At 48.8% G+C, this 15,963-nt stretch overlaps 1 protein-coding gene across 2 annotated transcripts in view; it reads right to left on the bottom strand.

Annotated features, from left to right (window-relative positions):
* Positions 1-15,963, bottom strand: part of UBA6 (ubiquitin like modifier activating enzyme 6) — a 1,035,692-nt gene that overhangs the window by 469,482 nt on the left and 550,247 nt on the right. For both annotated transcript variants that reach the window (XM_086961917.1, XM_086961916.1), the window contains exon 23: positions 15,121-15,249. In XM_086961917.1, coding sequence (XP_086818043.1) covers positions 15,121-15,249 — 129 coding nt within the window. The remainder of the gene's footprint in view (positions 1-15,120; positions 15,250-15,963) is intronic.

Here is a 15,963-nt window from a genome sequence, read left to right as displayed (position 1 = left end):
CCGTGAACTGTCAGCTCCAATTAAAATGAACAGTGGGGTTAGACAAGGGTGTGTGCTAACCCCCTTTTTGTTTTGTGTATGTTTCAACGATCTGGAGAGGGGCGGTAGATGTCCCAAAGGTGGGTCACAGACATCTTCCTGCATTATTATACACAGACGATTGTATACTGATTTCAAGAACTGGTGTGGGCTTACAAATCTTCCTAAATAAACTCAATGATTTTATGAGCAATTTGGGCATGAACACTAACACAGCTAAGTCACACTTCATGGTGGTGGGGAAAGCATATTCTAAATTAAGATCTTGTTTTATTAATATGGATAGGCTACTGCAGGTATACACTTTTTTTTATCTGGGTGTCCCTTTCAACCACAAAGGCTCTTGATAAAACTCTTGGGGCTCTATTCAGGTTCGCATTGAAATTGGGCTCCAAACCCATCAATGCAATAATTAACATCTAAATTGCACTGTGTTGTGAGGTCATCTTGTATGGAGCCGAGGTCTGGGGATTATGTAATGTTTCTACCTTGCAAACAACAGAAACATTTTTCCTTAGAAGACTGATATCAGTCACTTCCAGCCTCCCGAGCACCTTATGTCATATGGAATTAGGCCTGACACATGTAACACATCGCATTTCAACTGCTCAAATTATGTTATGGCACTTGATTTGGACAAATGAAGAACTAGCCCGTATTCGAGCAATAATACAAGATTGTTTAAATTTGGATCATGTTCACAAAATACCGTGGCTTAGTTACATCAAAAGGCAGCTGGAACTCATGGGCAGGCAAATTGCTTCACTAATCCACAACTTATCACCACAGTCATGAAACCTCAGCTAAAGCAATAACCACAGTCATGAAACCTCAGCTAAAGCAATAATGTTTAACTGTTCTACCGGAGCGTAGGGAAAACATGGAACTTAGCATGAAGCATGTCGCTGATTATCTCCCTTTGCTATACCAAAAGTACCTTTTGCTCCCTTTTTATCACTCCAAAAGATTCTACCTTATCAGATTTAGAATTATTATTGCTCATTTACTGGTTTCTTATCCAACATATTGTGACTCTCACCTGGAACCCTGCCCATGTGACTTCAACTCATCCCAGAATAATCTGCACTTCCTTTTTTTCTGCCAACTATACTCTAAACCTCAAAGAGAATCTAATATTCCACTATTGAGAGTGTTGAAAGAAGGCCAGCATTATTTTACCTCCAGCCCCTTCAAGCAGAGTACATATGTCAAATGATTTATAAATTCTATGTCAGGACTGGAGGAGAGGATTATGCCTTCTTTCTTCACTCATTATTACAACAGCAGCCATGTAAACCAACAAAACTACTTTTCCCATACATCGGGAAACAACTGTAGTTTAAACAACCAATGAGAACACCAATGTCCACCAATCAGCATAGAGCCTGTTCCATATAGTCCTTTCTATCTGTGTCCTTGTCCTCTTTCTTCGGTGCTGCGCAGCCAAGATAAATACTCTGTTTTCCTCACAGACATTTGGTTTCGTGCTAATGATTTTATGCATGCGCTTCCGTTATAGAGGAATTGTGCTTTATGCCGCTTCCGCTTTGTTGTGCAGTGCTTATGTGAGTGATTAACTGTTTGCAGCCTTTGTGGCGCGGGGTTTATGGTTTATGTAGCAGTTGTTTTTTTTTTGCTTGTATCGCGTATTGCACGTATAGTTTCATTCTGTGGTTACTTTAGGTTATTGAAAGCTCGCAGCGAGCTTTCCCAGACACGAGACTTCGCTCTTACGTATCCCTGTACCTGGAGAGCAGTGACCTTCCGCCCCAAGGGGGCGTGAGAGGCGCTGCGGAAGCAGCGTGTTCTTTGAATTCCGCTCAGAGGAATTTCAAGGTTCGGACGCTTCCCGCTGTGTGGTACGCCGGTGATGGGAGACACCTGTCAGGGTCCATACAGTGAGAGCCGGCCTGCTATTTCACTCGGCTGGTGACTGCGAAAGTCGGTACGTGTTTCTCTCAATACGCGTCTTGTGAGGTCACGTACTCACCGCTAAAAGGCACGTTTTGGGACACTACCCCCTGGCTTTTATTACCAGCTGCACATAAAGATTCTGGCTCCAGGTGGTGTCCCAGGGCTGTGACCCGACACCCAGCCCCCCATATTCAAGGCCATTTTCTCAAGGCTAACAGTCTGCCACCCAGACTTATTACTCTGTGGGGTCCCCACTGTTTAAAATTTTTTTCTCCATTGCCTGTTTTTTTATTTATCATGGCGTATAAAGAGGATTCACATGGGAGTGAGACCCAATGGCTGATCTCCCATGGGAAAACGATTTTTATGACACAGTAGAAGCCTCGATATATTGGGCGGCAGAGGAGGCTATGACTCCTTTAGAGGAGATATTTAGAGGAGAGATTATCACACCAGAATACCCAGGCATTTGACAAATTGACTCAGTCGCATGCGCAAGCCCCCCCCCGCACCTGTTTCGGTGGATCCTTTGGATCCTCCTGCAAAACGTACTTCTGAAGCAGGGGTGGATATGGACGCTTTTGATAGGCAACGCCAAGCTTTTATGGCATCTCAAACCACTTTACCACCTGGCATTGACAATGTTACCCCGATCATTCTCCCATCTACCCCTAAGGGTTCAGGGAACGTAGTTAATATTCCTGGTCCATCTGGTTTTGATGACCCAGCCGACCTCCTCCCCCCAACAACGATATCGCAGACATGCTGGACCCAACAGATATAATCCACCCTCGATCCTCTGAGTGGGCTCCAGCCGCTAAGGTTGTTTGCTATATGGCAAGTCATGTACGAACCCCGCTGGAATAGGAAGCACAGAACTACTTATGTGGAGAATGTCCCCGACCCTCTTTGGAGGGCAAAGTAGCCTTAACCCTGGAGATTGATCCACGCATGGCTACCTTTTTGCAGAAGTTTATAAAGGATCCAAAAAAGGGGATAGATCGTTCTTGGCGCGCATGCAAGGATAAACTACTGGATGCTTTGGGACCCCTAGCCAAAATTCTTGACATGGCTGAGGAGGCCAAGATTTCTGGTGCACTAATTTCACCTGAAACTCTGTCTGGGTGGGCTCAACGAGCTATAATATTTTTGGGTAACGCCAACTGTGCCCTTTCAACTGAGAGATGTCCATCTCTTCTCATAAAAGTGGACCTAAAGATGGGGGATCTTGCGGATTCTGAGGCAAGTGCTGTCGCCCAAGGGGCTCTCTTTGGAGAACCGTTTGTGAGAGATCTCTGCAAGTTTGTGAACATTTTCATATCCTTGGATAAGGCGCAGTCAACAATTAAGAAATCCAGTGAGTGTTCTCCCTTCTTCCCAGTTAAAGTTAGGAGGGCGTCTGGCGAAATTTTTCCCAGCTTTTGCATCCATCACAGGGGATGCATGGGTCCTTCAAACAGTCCAGGGTTTTTATTTAGAGGTTTTGGGGAACTCAATAAAACGAACAGGGCGTCCACGTCCCCTCCAGTTTTCTCTTAAGGATACCACCCTAGTAGATCAAGAGTTAGCTTCTTTGCTCGCCAAAGGCGCCATTCTGCTGACCGACCCTCATCCTTCGGGTTTCATCAGCAATATTTTTCTTATTGAGAAGGTAGATGGTGGCCAGCGACCAGTGAAAAATTTGAGCGAATTCAACCAGTGGTTGGTCTATCACCATTTAAAAATGGAAGGGATTCACCTTCTCAGAGATGTACTAAGGCCTCTAGATTGGATGGTCCGTTTGGACCTCAAGAATGCATATCTGGTGGTTCTGTTATTTCCTCCGCACAAGAAATTTCTACAATTCATCTGAAAGGACCAGACTTAAGAGATTGCATCCCTTCCGTTCGGTCTCTCATCCGCCCCGTGGTGCTTTACCAAGGTCCTCAAACCTGTCGTGGAACACCAAAGGACTCAAGGAGTACGGCTTATGGTCTATTTTGACGATCTTCTCCTCATGGACTCTTGTCCCCAGAGACTGCTTTTACACCTTCACATGGCCGGAAATCTCTTACAGAGCCTTGATTTTGTCATAAACGAGAGAAAGTCTCTTTTGACGCTGTCTCAGTCAGTAACGTTTTTGGGATTTATAATAGACTCCACCTCTGCCACCTTGAGTCTTCCGTCCAGAAAAGTAGCAAAGATTCATTACGAATTGAGGCAGACTCTGTCCAAATATCAGGTGACTCTCAGACAAATTGTTCGTGTGATAGACCTGGTCTCTTCATCGACCCAGGCCATCTAGCCGGGCCCCTTGCACTACAGGGCCCTTCAACGTCTAAAGGCGTCCCATTTCCGCTGGGGTTGTCTGTACTCTCACAAGGTGTCTCTCTCCGCAGAGGCTTGAGAAGAGCTCGATTGGTGGCTATGTCACATGGTGGCCTGGAACGGCCGAGCGATTTTCGGTTCAACCCCAGCTTTAGTTATAGAGTCTGATGCCAGCAGGACAGGCTTGGGGCAAGATGCGGTACGGTGGCCACGGAAGGTTTATGGACGCCAGAAGAACAACGCTTACACATAAATTATCTGGAACTTTTAGCAGGTTCTTTTGCAGTGCATTGTTGGACCACAGATTCTATTCAGTCGTGTGTCCTCCTAAATAACAAGTTACTTACCTTTGGTAACTAGATATATGTAAGAAACATTAGTTAGTGATAGATTCCTTACCTTGGAATTACCCCCAAGCATCAGAATGGATCTAGGAAGTTTTCGGCAACAGTACCCCTGCGCGTTGGTAGGTGTCGTCGTGCGGCTCCGCATACGTAACTGGTGTCATAGTTGTCGAGATGACATCGCTGGAGCTACTTAGACGCGCCCACTAATGTCAGGTCTGTACAAGACTTTCTGCTCCAGAAACGCAGTCATATGCAAGATACGGACCACTGGTGCATTGTAACTAGGGCCCTGAAAGGGATGACCTTAACCGTAGAAATCAGTTTGCAGAACGGGAAGGATGGGTGGGGCGGTAAGAAATCTATCACTAACTAGTGTTTCTTACAGATATATAGTTACTGAAGGTAAGTAACTTGTTCATCTGAAAGAAACAAGTTAGTGATAGATTCCTTACCTTAGAATAGATACCCCAGCAATACCAACCCCGGTGGTGGGTCTGCGAATAAAGATCACTCCAGAAAGTCACGGAAAACAGAACGGCCAAAGAAGCTGTCTCTCCAGACTTGACTGTCGAGGCAGTAATGCTTGGTAAATGTGTGCAGCGAAGCCCACATGGCTGCCTGACACATATCCTGCAAGGGAACGCCGTATCCCAAGGTAGTAGTGGCTGCTGTTGCCCTGGTAGAATGGGTACGCAGCCCCACAGGAAGCTCCTTCTTAGCCAATGAGTAACAAGCCTTGATGCAGAGAACGACCCACCGAGAGATGGTCCGTTTGTGGACAGCCCAACCTTTTTTGGCGCCCACGTAGCCAACAAAGAGCTTGTCATCCACCCGGAACTGTTGTGCACTTCAGATAGAGCAAGAGCGCATGTTTTGGCTCTAGATCGTGGAGCCTCTCTTCCTCTTTTGAAGGATGGGGAGGCGGAAAGAAGGTGGTCAAAGTGATGGTCTGCCCGATATGGAAGGGCGTGACAACCATTGGCAAAAAAGAAGGACGGTTCCTTAATACCACCTTGTCCGGATGAACAGAAAGGAAAGGAGGTTTGGAAGAAAGAGCCTGTAGCTCACTCACTCTTCTGGCAGAGGTGATAGCTACCAGGATAGCCGCATTGAGAGTAAGAACACGCAAAGGATAGCTATGAAGGGGCTCGAAGGAAGCGCACATCAGATATGTCAAGACAAGGTTTGAGTCCCATTGAGGCATGATGAACGGCACAGGAGGAAATGTGTGTGTAATGTCTTCAACTGTCGCTGCTCAATCTCCGTGCATGGAGGTGGAGGCTGGACAGGTTCGGGTGGAGGACCATCCCCTGCTGCAGCGACAGAAGATCCTCCCGAAGAGGCAATCGGGTCGGGGGATCGACCGCCAGGCTGAGTAGCTTGGGATTTATACAGTCTGTGAGTAGGTTTTTTAGTGTTCAGAAATTTGGCGCTCAACTTCTTACGGTAAGGTTTCAAAGTAACGTGGTTTCAGGGTAGGTGCTTCTTGGTCAGAGGAAAACCTTAACCTCTGTAAGGACGAGGGGTTCAGGGACCTCCCTCTTTTGTGATTTAGCAAGAATCCAGAGCACACTATGTTATCAAATGAAATTTCAATCCTCAAATTTGTCATACATATGGGATAGATCAGACAAAACGTAAATTTTCAAACGTTTTATTAATTAACAGTGATCTCTTCTTGGGAATCACTGTACCTGTCACTATAGCCTACACGTGTTTCATCACAGCATGTGGCTGTGAATCTTCAGGGCTGATCGTAATGATCGAGGCGCGTTATCGGTTGGCCGGTGATAATTCCGACCCGGTCCTTATCGGGTAGTTTCTGTTGAAACGAGAACGGCACCGATGGTATTCGGTTGCCGTCAATCACAATGTTGGGTGTTGGAGTTCACAGCGTTAATAATCTGTATATTCTGGGCCGTTTGTTGCCCGTGGCGATGCTTGGTGCAGCTTCGGTTTCCAAGTGCGGGAACAACCGATAACGCGCCTCGATCATTACGATCAGCCCTGAAGATTCACAGCCACATGCTGTGATGAAACACGTGTAGGCTATAGTGACAGGTACAGTGATTCCCAAGAAGAGATCACTGTTAATTAATAAAACGTTTGAAAATTTACGTTTTTTTCTGATCTATCCCATATGTATGACAAATTTGAGGATTGAAATTTCATTTGATAACATAGTGTGCTCTGGATTCTTGCTGAGTAGCTTGGGATACCAGTATCTTCGTGCCCAATCCGGAGCCACAAGGATGACTTGGGCCCGGTCACGCCAAATCTTCTTCAGCACTCTGGGCAGAAGTGGTATAGGCGGAAAGGCGTACAATAGTCTGCAACTTCACTTGTGACGAAAAGCGTCGCTAGCGGGAGCCGCCTTGGAAATTACAACGTGCAGAACTGATAACATTGGGCGTTCTCTTCGGTGGCGAATAGATCTAACCAAGGCTCTCCCCACTGCTGAAAGAGACCTTGCGCCACGTCAGAGTTCAGATGCCATTCGTGATCCATCAAGCATCGGCCGCTGAGTTTGTCTGCCCTGGCGTTCAGAGAACCTGTCAGGTGTTGAACCACCAAGGTAATGCCTTGATGTTCAGGCCATGTCCAGAGGCGTAGAGCCTCCTGACATAGGGTCCAAGACCCCACCCGCCTTGTTTGTTGCAATACCACATGGGAGTGGTGTTGTCCGTGAACACCTGCACCACACTTCCCTGTACAGAGAGAAGGAATGCTTTCAGTGCACGTCGGATAGCCCGAAGATCCAAAAAGTTGATATGGAGCTGGGACTCCGCCGGAGACCAGAGGTGGCTGATCTCCGCCTCTCCCAAGTGACCTCCCCATCCCAGAAGGGACACATCTGTCACCACTGTGTTCTCCGGTTGGGGAAGGGAGAGGGACCTGCCCGTGACCCAATTGCGATTCGTGAGCCACCACTGCAATTGTTGTGCAGTGCCCTCTGAGATCTGCACATGATCGGACAGGTTGCCCTGATGCTGTGCCCACTGGAACTTCAGGTCCCACTGCAGAGGCCACATATGCCAATTGGCATGTTACACTAGCAGGATGCAGGAGACCATCAGGCCCAAGAGCTGGAGGGTCATCCTGACTGAAACCCGGGATAGCGGCTGAAAGATCGGAAACATAGTCTGAATATTCCGGACTCGCTGCTCTGGAGTATAAATCTGAAACTGCATCGAATCCAAAACCGCTCCGATAAGGGGGAGCTTTTGAAAGGGACCCAGGTGCGACTTCGGCATTTTGATGGACAACCTGTCGAAGTAGGGGAAGACTGATACCCCTGAGCTGCAACCACCGCCATCACTTTTGTGTACACCCGAGGGGCGCTGGAAAGGCCAAAGGGGAGCACAGCAAACTGAAAATGCTCCTGGCCTACCGTGAACCGGAGGCAACGCGGATGTGAAAATATGCGTCCTGCAAGTCCAACGCTACCATCCAGTTTCCAAGGTCGAGGGCAGCCAAGGCCTGAGGCAGAGTCAACATCTTGAACTTCTCCTTCCGGAGGAAGAGATTGACGTTCCTGAGGTCCAAGATGGGGCCCAAGCCCCCCTTGCCCTTCTTGGGGACCAGAAAGTAGTGGGAATAACAACCACATCCTACTTCTGGCCCAGGAAGGCGCTCAATGGCCCCCCTTGGCCAAAACGTCCTGTTGGAGAAGCGCAAAGTGATCCCCCGACATGCGGTGGAACTGAGGTGGCATGGCTGGGGGGGGGGGGGGACTTGAAAGGGAGGGAGTAAAGCCTCCGAACAAGTTGCAGCACCCACTTGTCGGAGGTGACAGAACGCCAGTGGGGAAGGTGAAGTAGAATCCTTCCGCCCACTGGCGTAGGGTGCATCCCAAAGCCCAGACTAGGAAGGGTTTTAGGTGGATGTTGCAGGGGTGGAGGTGGGCTGACCCTTACGCCGGCCCCCTGAACTGCTACGGCGGTATAAACGGCCGCGCTGAGTCTGGTTCTGTGCAGGCTTCTGACTGAATGAGCGGGCCGGGTCGCCCCTCCCATGGCCATGAAATGAATGAAAAATAGACGTGTCCGGCCGCGTGGTGGAAAGATCCAGGGACTTGGCCGTAGCCCGTAAGTCCTTAAAAAGCTTGAGCGCACTGTCGGCCTTATCACCAAACAGACGATGTCCATGAGCGAGCTCTGGACATCTGGCGAGAACCCAGTAGATCTCAACCAGGCGTGGCGGCGAAACGCCACAGTCGTGGAAACTGCCCTATCCAAGGAGTCCGCGTTATCCAAACCACACGAATGGCGAATTTAGCCGCATCCTTACCCACGACCACAGCCTGGGAAAGCACAGCCTTTACCTCTTCAGGGCACTGAGGCAACACCTGAGCAACGGTATTCCACACCGCGTGGGAATAGTGGCCCGAAAGACATGCAGTGTTCACCGACCGCAGTCCCAAGCTGGCCGAGGAGAACAAATGCTTGCCGAACTGCTCCAGCCTCTTAGAGTACTTATCCGGCAGAGCCGTGGGAAAGGCACTCTGGGAAGTCGAAGCTTGAATGACCAGGCTCTTGGGCATAGGATGAATGGTCAAAAAGGCAGGGTCACCCAGCGCCGAGCGATGACGCCTCACGACGTTCTTATCCACAGGGGCCCCCATGGCTGGCCGCGACCAAGTACCTAACAAGACGTCAGTGAGGGCGTCATTAAATGGCAGCAGCGGCTCCGACAAAGTGGACGCCGATTGGAGCACCTCAGTGAAGAGATTAATCTTCAGGGCTACCGTAGAGAGATCAAGGATGAAGACCTCAGCTGCCCGACGGAGCACCACCGTGTAAGAGGCACACTCCTCCAGGTTAGGCGGGGGAGAGGCAAACCCCGGGTCAGAAGAGACATCGAGGACGCCTGCTTCCTCCAAGTCATCCGCCTAATCCTGCTCAGAGTGTGAGACGAGCAAGAGGGTCCTCGGACCCCTCCCAGTCGTCCTTCGCCGTATGTGGCGCAGCCCGCGGCGGCGTGGTAGGGACCGGGAAAGGAACAAACAGCATCCGAAATGGCGCTGGACGGGGCCGAGATGGCGCCATGTCCCAATTCGGATCCCAGGTGGGGACAATATTGTCCTGGAACTGGGGCAGGGGCAGAACCAATGTTATCCAATTCGGTGCCGGAGACGGAGCAGAGGGTGGCGCCGGCAGCGCTGGACCTTGTGGCGCCATGGCCGAACTAATCTATGTCTCTTACAGATATATCGTTACCGAAGGTAAGTAACTTGATCATCTGAAAGAGACAATTAGTTTATGGATTTCTCATCTTAGAATAGATGCCACAGGAATAAACCCCGGTGGTGAGTCTGCGAACCAAGTTTACACTAATAAGTCGTGGAGAACTGAACGGCCGAATAAGCTGTCTCTCCCGACTTGGCTGTCAAGGTAGTAGTGTTTGGTAAACATGCGCAGTGAAGCCCATGTAGCTGCCTGGCAGATGTCATGACGAGGGACTCCACGTCCCAAAGCAGTAGTAGCAGCTGATGCCCTGGTGAAATGAGCACGCAACCCTACTGGAGGTTCCTTTTTCACTAAGGAATAGCAGATTTTTATACAAAGAACGACCCATCCACCCGGAATTTTACTGTATGATCCAGATAGAAGGAAAGCGCACATTTTGGATCCAGAAGACAGAGCTGCTCTTCCTCTTTAGAAAGATGCGGAGGCTGAAAGAAGGTGGGCAAAGTGATAGTCTGCCCTATGTGGAAAGAAGTAACCATTTTGGGAAGAAAAGAAGGCCTAGTGCGAAGGACAACGTTGTCCGGATGAACAGCCAGGAAAGGAGGTTTAGAAGAAAGAGCTTGAAGCTCACTCACCCTGCGAGCAGAGGTGATGGCAACCAAGAAGGCAGTTTTCAAAGTTAAACGTCTAAGAGGACAATTATGTAACGGCTCAAAGGGAGCGCACATAACATCATCCAGAACTATGTTCAAGTCTCACTGAGGCATTACGAAAGGAATTGGATGGAAGAGATGAGTAGTGCCCTTAAGGAATCTATTTACATTAGGGGACTTGAAAAGAGAAACTTGATCAGGAAGCCTAAGAAAGTTTGAAATGGCTGAGAGATAGCCCTTAAGAGTGCCCAGAGCAGAGCCCTGCTGGGCCAAAGAAAGGAGGAACAAGAAAACCTCAGAAAGAGTGTCGGAAAGGGGATCCCCAGTCCTTGCTGTGCACCATGCCACAAATTTGTTCCATCTGCAGGTTATACCGTTTTAGTGGAGGGACGCCTGGCTGCTAAGATAACATTACATACTTCGAGAGGAAGGTCGAAAGCCACCAACTGCCACAGCTCAATCTCCATGCAAGGAGGTGGAGGCTGGACAGGTTCAGGTGGAGGACCGTCCCCTGGTGCTGCGACTAAAGATCCTCCCAAAGAGGCAGTCTGATCGGAGGATCGATGGCCATGTGTAACAGCTCTGGATACCAGACACTTCATGCCCAATCCGGAGCCACAAGAATGACTTGGGCCCGGTTGCACTTGATCTTCTTCAGCACTCTGGGCAGAAGTGGTATAGGTGGAAAGGTGTATAGAAGACCGCAACTCCACTCGCAACGAAAAGCGTCGCCTAGCAAGTGCCGCCTTGTAAATTCCAATGAGCAGAACTGCTGACATTGAGCGTTCTCTCCGGTGGCGAAGAGATCTAACCAAGGCTCTCCTCACTGCTGAAAGAGACCTTGCACCACCTCCCAGTGAAGAAGCCATTTGTGATCCATCATGCACCTGTGTTTGTCCGCTCTAGCATTCAGAGAACCTGCCAGGTGGTGAACCTCCAGGGATATGCCCTGATGTTCCAACCATGTCCAAAGGCAGAGAAGCCTCAAACCATAGGGTCCACGACCCCAACCCGCCCTGTTTGTTGCAGTACCACATGGCAGTGGTGTTGTCCGTGAACACCTGCACCACTCTTCCTCGGACAGAGCGAAGGAATGCTTTTAGTGCAAGACGAATCCCCGAAGCTCAAGAAGATTGATGTGGAGCTCGGACTCCTTCAGAGACCAGAGGGTTATGATCAACGCCTCTCCCATGTGGCCACCCCACCCCAGAATTAATTAATCTGTCACAACTGTAAACTCTGATTGGGGAAGGGAGAGGGATCTGACACTGACCCAATACTGGTTTGTGAGCCACCACTGCAATTGTCGAGCAGTGCCCTCCGAGATCTGGGCGCAATCGGACAGATTGCCCTGATGCTGTGACCACTGGAACTTCAGGTCCCACTGCAGGCCCCGCATATGCCATCTGGCATGATCCACCAGCAGGATGCAAGAGGCCATGAGGCCCAGCAGCCTCAGGGTCAGTCTGACCGAAATCTGGGATAGAGGCTAAAAGATCGGAATCATAGCCCGAACATCCCGGACCCACTGCTCGGGAGGATAAACCCGAAACTGCGTTGTGTCCACAACCGCTCCGATGAAAAGGAGCTTCTGAGAGGGAGTCAGGTGTGACTTTGTCATGTTGATAGTGAACACCAGCAAATGCAGGAGGTCCGCCGTAGTCAGGAGGTGGGAGACGACTGCCTGGGGTGAGACCACCTTTAACAGCCAGTAGTTGAGATAGGGGAAGCCTGGAACCCCTAATCTGCGCAGATGAGCTGGGACCACCGCCATCACTTTCGTGAACATCCGAGGGGCGCTGGTAAGGCCAAAGGGGAGCATGGTAAACTGAAAGTGCTTGTGGCCTACCGTGAACCGTAGGTAACGCCGGTGGGCCGGCAGGACGGGAATGTGAAAATAAGCGTTCTGCAAGTCCAACGCTACCAACCAGGTTACCGGATCGAAGGCAGACAGGACCGGAGCCAGTTTCAACATCTTGAACTTCTCCTTCCGGAGAAGCAGTTGACGTTCCTAAAATCTAAGATAGGACGGGGGACCTTTTCCTTCTTGGTCACCAGAAAGTAGTGCGAATAGCAACCACAACCTACTTCAGGGACAGACACTCGCTCAATGGCTCCCTTGGCCAGGAGTAACTTCCTGTTGGAGAAGGGCCAGGTAATCCTCGGACATGTGATGAAATTGAGGTGGCATGGATGGAGGGGTAGTCTAGAAGGAGAAGGAGTAGCCCCTTCGGACTATCTGCAAAACCCACCTTTCCGATGTAATTTTGAGCCAGTGGAGGAGGTGATGGCCAATCCTGCTGCCCACTGGTGATAGATGGACCTGAAAGACCGGACTAGGAGGGTTTGGAATCTGCTGCAGAGGGGGTGCTGGTGGACTAGCATGCCTGCTGGCCCCCTGACAGGGCGGTGGGAACCCCGTCCCCGGTCGTGCAGAGGCTGAACAGCTTGCGCAGACCTCTGGCTCTGGGCGGAACTCAGCAGGCACCCTTTCCTTAGCCATGAAAGGGGCAAAAAGCAGACTGCGCTGGGCGGGAGTTGGAAGTGAGGCCTAAGGATCTAGCCGTAGCCCTAGAATCCTTAAAGCGCTTGAGCGCGTTGTCTGCCTTGTCGCCAAATAGGCGCCGGCCATCAAAACTCCTGCGACCTCCCTCTCGACTGGGACCACGAACGGCGTGGAGCGGACTGCCGGGCCTCGTGAAGCTTTCAGGACTGCTCCCGTAAAGACTTCTGGTTGATGGCCCGGCATTCGGAGCACGGCTTCGGGTCGTGGTCGCGCTCCAGGCACCAAAGGCACACAAGGTGCCCCTTGACCAGCATCAATTTGCGACAGGAGTCGCAAGCCTCGAAGCCGGTGCAACGTGACATCCCTCCGTGCACCAAGAGTCTATCTACTCAAAAGTGTCGACAAATGTTGCAAAAAGTAGAGTCGAAAAGTTACTTAAGGTACCGCTCTCTCCGGATCTGCACTGGCTGGTGCAGAGAAAGAAAGAAGGACATCAGCGTGTGAGGGTGTCGTCTATGTAGATACCGCAACATCATTCCAACGAGCACGACGTCAACGACGAACGTGGAGTCAACCGACGCCACCTATCGACGCGCAGGGCTACTGCTGAGGAAAAAATTCTCCGGATCCAGTCTGATGCCTAGGGGTAATTTTAAGGTGAGGAATTCTAAGGTGAGGAATCCATAACTAATTGTCTCTTTCAGATGTAATTATTTGCCTTGTTTGCACTGAACATGGCACACAAATCACTCTGTTCACTTTATATTGCTACATACAAAACTGCTTATTTTGAATATATCAACTCAACCTTATGCACAGGGTCTCTGTGCTCTATTTGTCATACCTACTTACCATTTCATTGTTGATTTTGCAACTCCCCTCACTCTTTAATTACATCTTTTTTATGAATAACATCACAAAACAATACAAATATAAAAACTTGGTGCATTGTGACATTCAAGACATAATATCATATAAGGTATAAAGAGGGGAGGAAAGCTTCCAAGAAAATGTCTTGGGGTAAGCAGAGATGCATCACAAGAGGCAATATGGAGCCCCAAAAGACACCAGAAAGACAGAAGGGACCTACTTTTCTCTCAAAGGGCCAGGAGGGCTACAGGCCCACTGCCTCACTGTATATCATCCAGGAAGTGACATATTGCCAAGTCTGTGGTGTCTTGCTGTCAGGAGCTGACATTTATTGGTGATGGCTCTTTCTCACAAAATCAGGGACATATGTCATTTGTCAATCCCCCAACCTGAGTTTTTATGTGCATCTTAAGGGGCTTCCAAGTTGTTTCAAATTTGAGGATTTCATTAGCTGGCAATGCAGTCAATTTTACCATTACATAGATGTGCAAAATCTTGATCCAACATAGCCCCAGTGGTGGTGGTCGGCTGCTTCCAACATAGGGCCTGGTCTACAACATTTTAAAAACATTTTCAAGATAATTATGTAATTTAACCGCTTTGCTGCTGATGACGAGCTCAGCTCGTCATCAGCTACGGCGCTGCTATGCTGATGACGAGCTGAGCTCGTCACGTAACGCGGCTTTTTCAAAATTGCCGCACACAGCGGGAAAAGCCGCCGCAGCGATGCGGATATGTATCAGAGAAGTACATCACTGTTTTCAGTTAAAACATATTAATACCCAAGTTCCACTTAAAAGTTGGTTACCCTGTTACTGATTATAAATCTATTTTGTAACCAGTGAAACTGCGCTCCTGGATTTCTGCATTTCATTTCTGACAGTTCTTGTTGTTGCACAGGGTAAACTCTCTTCATGCAAGATGGGAATATGATTGCATTGCCTTTAGATAACGTTGTTTTATAGGAATTGCTGAAGGCAGATCTCAGGTTGGCAGGTTAAACTTGTTCAGCCATTTGCAGTGAACACCAAAAAGTATCTCTAGCAGTACGTTGTCAAGCCACTTGCCATCACCATACAGGGAGCACTTGCAAGGATGCTTATGACACAGAACTCTTGTACGTAAAAACATACCAGGTCGGTCAGGAATTTTCAGCTCCACATATTTTGGTAAAAGGGTTTCTATCATTACACATTCGCAGAGAGAAAGCCAAAGCTCTGCTAGGGTTTTTGCTCAATATAAACAAAAGGTATCACAGAATAATCAATTTACAAACACATGTTATATACCCTCACCTTATGATTAAAATATTTCTCAAATTTTAATCTTGCTAATTCCACACACTGAAACCAGATCTTGGGCCTTCGACTTAAACATTTTATGACTTGAAAACAACCTTCTAAGCTCTCTCCACATTGTACTTTCTAGAAGCAAAAAAAGAGACAATGATGATGTAACAAGGCAATAAATATAGAATTTTCCACTCACTCTCTTCACAAAGGTGATCACCAAACATACAGCCCGAGAATCTAAAAGAGAAGTTATATAACAGTCGACTTTTTGAGATTATGCAAACATAATGCTTCTTAATTTTGAAAATAAGTATATGGTTTGTATTGAAATGGTAATGTTGATTTTATATACGGTCTGACCTTTTTCAAAGGTTTATTACAAATAAAACCTAATCTAGTTAAATATAAACATGAGAACACTCCAGGTTAGCTGTGTGGAATACAAACAACAGTTGTTTGTAGGTTACACTACTAGACTAGAGTGTTTGTATGCAACGTGGCTAGAGTGGAGAGTTTTCGTTTCTCTTTCCTATCGGAATACGGACTCTTACGTATTGGTGTATTTGTAGTATATTACGGTGTAATTTCATTACCCCCTCCCATGCTTGTGAGAGAACCGTTCCGTCACGAGCCTCGGGTGGGCTGTGCTGGTGACGGAACGGTTCCGTCACGGCCCGCTCGCCGTGCCTGCGCGGCGCGAATTCCGCGCTGGACGTTCTGAAGAGCGGCGGGACAGTGACTAAACCTTTCCGTCACAAGCACAGCTCACCCGCGGGCCATGAAGGAGCAGCTCCGTCACAAGCACGGGACCGCCGCGCAACCCCGCCTCCCCCTTAGCGCTGCGGC

Source organism: Lissotriton vulgaris, chromosome 3_1 (assembly GCF_964263255.1).
Source record: "Lissotriton vulgaris chromosome 3_1, aLisVul1.2, whole genome shotgun sequence".
Classification (NCBI taxonomy): Eukaryota; Metazoa; Chordata; class Amphibia; order Caudata; family Salamandridae; genus Lissotriton; species Lissotriton vulgaris.
This window is presented reverse-complemented; position numbering and strand designations above follow the sequence as displayed.